General features: G+C 24.4%; 1 protein-coding gene across 1 annotated transcript; it reads right to left on the bottom strand.

Moving 5' to 3' along the window:
• Positions 1 to 480: 480 nt before the first annotated feature.
• Positions 481 to 1,001, bottom strand: LOC114077912 (putative defensin-like protein 20). The gene is made up of 2 exons (XM_027918303.1): positions 914 to 1,001; positions 481 to 706 (listed from the first exon to the last, which is right to left on the bottom strand). Exons 1-2 carry the CDS (start codon positions 966 to 968, stop codon positions 510 to 512), a joined length of 252 nt encoding a protein of 83 aa, XP_027774104.1. The 5' UTR covers positions 969 to 1,001; the 3' UTR covers positions 481 to 509.
• Between the last annotated feature and the right edge of the window lie 1,841 nt (positions 1,002 to 2,842).

The raw sequence follows: 2,842 nt of genomic DNA, 5'->3' as shown, positions 1-2,842 counted from the left end.
AGAAAATAATGATCATTTTAGTACAGACAATTATTACAAATTATTTTATTAGAGGATTACTCTTTACGAACATGTTCGAGTATTTCTAGTAATATTTTGGGAGCATGGAAGAATTAATTATCAATGTATTTTTCTCATATCACTATTGTGTATATGATTATTTCCACATATTTTATAATATACCACAAAATATTAAATAAAATAGAATAATTAGAAAGGATAATTTATTAAATAGACCATATTTTTCTCCTTTTTTTTTTAGTTGAATGATTATTTTGGAACAAATTGATCTAATTCTAGAAACTAAATTCCTAACTCCTCTCATAATTACCTTAAGAGGAATAAATTTAATTTATTTCAAAAGAAAATTATTGAACTTCATACTATTAAAAAGAAACATATTTTATAGAATTAAAACATTCACTATGATTCATCGAAAAGGACGAATGTGCCCTTTAATGAATGAGATTAAATATAAATTTCAAATTTCAATTTTTGTAGAAATTAAACTAAGAACAAGTGCAATGACATAAAGTCTTTTCCCCAACTGATTTACAAGCTCCTCCACGCTCACATGATTCAGGTTCATCATTGCAATATCTCCAACATTTGCCATCCAATTCTGGATTATCATCTTTCCCCGCTATACATGGACTTATATCTGGATGATCCTTGCAACACTTTTGATCTGCATCAATATTGCGACCTACAAACAGAGACGTATTTTAAATTTTGAGATGATAGATTCACAATAATAAGAAAAATGAATCTAAGATACAATTTGATCGATTTGATATTACAAATGTAAACAATTGAAATTTTAAAATAAATAGGTCCAATATTAAAATGCCAAAATATGTGAGAATTGAAAATTATTTGAGATAAAAAAAAATAACAACATAGTTTAAAATACCAATGAAAAGTATAAGTAGCATGAAAACAAGAACTGAAACACTCTTGATGGCCATGCTTATAATATTATATGTAGTAGAAATATTTGAGAGTTGATGTGTATATTTCTTGTGATAAGTGAGATGGAGATGGTGTTATTTATATTGTGAGAAATAGTTAAGGATCTTTGACTTTAATATTAAAAAAAATCTATACTTAATTAAATTGTTTTCATTTATTGCTAGCTTAAATAGAAATAATGTTTATTATCTTTCCATTATAAGAAAAAAGGAAAGGAACTTGACAATTATTTAATAAAAAATTTAAAAAAAATGATTTATCTCATATTGAAATTTCCATATTGGTCCAAGCAATTGGAGATTGTGATGATATTGACAATTTATTATGAAAGTATACACAAAATTATGTTGACTTATATATGTTGTTGACTAAATAATAAGATATACCATGTTTATATACATATACTTAATTAAATTGTTTTCATCCTTTACTATCTTTGACTTTTTTCCTTTCCTTCATAAAAAAAAGGTAAGGAACTTGAGAATTATTTAATGAAATATAAAAACAAATTGATTATCTCATAATGAAATTTTTCATATTGGTCCTAGCAATTATGTGGACTTATATATATATATATATATATATATTAGATAATTTAGCCAGAATTTGGTCAAAAATTTAAAAAGTCTATAATATTCTTTATATTTTAAAATCAATTGATCCTTTTTTATTTTTAATTAAAAGATATTAAATTTAAAAGGGTAAAAATGTTCCAAAAAAAGTAAAATAACATAGTGTGAAACATGTTATTTTACCATTTTAACTAAATTCTGACCAAATTTTCTGATCAAAAGGATTTTTCATATATATATATATATATGAAAATTGTAGGCCCGCCTATGTGGCGCCACCTCAAGCAAGATTTCCTTTTAAATTTATTTTTTTTACAAAAATAGCCTTCCTCTTTCATGAAAAGGTGTGACTTTTGATGAAGAGTTGCGACTTTTATGAAAAATTTTGATTTTAATGAAAAGTTGCGACTTTTATAAAGGGTTATGAACTTTTTGAAGTGTTGCGACTTTTCAAAATAGTTGTAATCTTTCCGATAAGGCACAATAAATATTTGTTCACACTACCCTTAGTTGTCTATAAATATAAAGATTTCCTATCATTTTAAAACAACAAAAATTCTGATCTTCTTTTTCTGCTTCCACAAAATTAAATATTCGTGTACTTTACTCATGTTAAGTGACTTACTGACATCACTATTTTTGTATTAATAAGTTGGTGAATAAAATTGTTTCATTCTGAGAGGATGAAATTCTTTAAACCTCTGGTATTAGAGGGAAATAGTTTTCTTAAGGGGACATTGTGCATTTAGTGGACACGATTTTTTCCTTTCTATTTCGTTCTCTTTTTTACATATTCTTCTTTTTTTTAGATTCATTAATTTATATATTGATCTATTTTACATAGATATGAAATTTCTCACTTATCAATTGAAAATTTTCATCAGGCAAGTTCAAAAGTTATAATTGCTTTCATGTAATTTATGTTTTTAGTATGTCAACAAATTTTTGGATTTTTACCTAAGACATATGTCACAACTATATAATCTATACAAAATAAATGTTTCTTTTCATTACCGAAATGCCTTTGTATATATATTCTTATTTTCTTTTTTATTTTTCTTTTAATGAAGATTAAAGAGTTTGATTTATTCTTTAGTGAATAATTCATTCATTAGAGGTTCATGAGTTATGTGATAATGACAAATAATTAAATTCATGCTAGAATATTTCTAATATTTTTTAAGAACCTATTTTCCATTATTTTTAATATATGAATATTAATAAAAAATTATTTGCAAGTTCAATGCAATTATTATTTATAACCACGCAAGGCGCGAAACAATTACCTAGTATATATA

Source organism: Solanum pennellii, chromosome 7 (genome assembly GCF_001406875.1).
Source record: "Solanum pennellii chromosome 7, SPENNV200".
NCBI classification, from domain to species: domain Eukaryota; kingdom Viridiplantae; phylum Streptophyta; class Magnoliopsida; order Solanales; family Solanaceae; genus Solanum; species Solanum pennellii.
The sequence above is the reverse complement of the archived record's forward strand: the minus strand, read 5'-3'. Positions and strand labels throughout refer to the sequence as shown.

What these genes read in the sequence shown, in the direction of transcription:
- LOC114077912 (XM_027918303.1), bottom strand. Translation starts at nt 968, where the DNA reads ATGGCCATCAAGAGTGTTTCAGTTCTTGTTTTCATGCTACTTATACTT. An exon ending in GCTACTTATACTTTTCATTG is followed by an intron (nt 707 to 913) that starts GTATTTTAAACT and finishes CTCTGTTTGTAG; the next exon opens with GTCGCAATATTGATGCAGAT.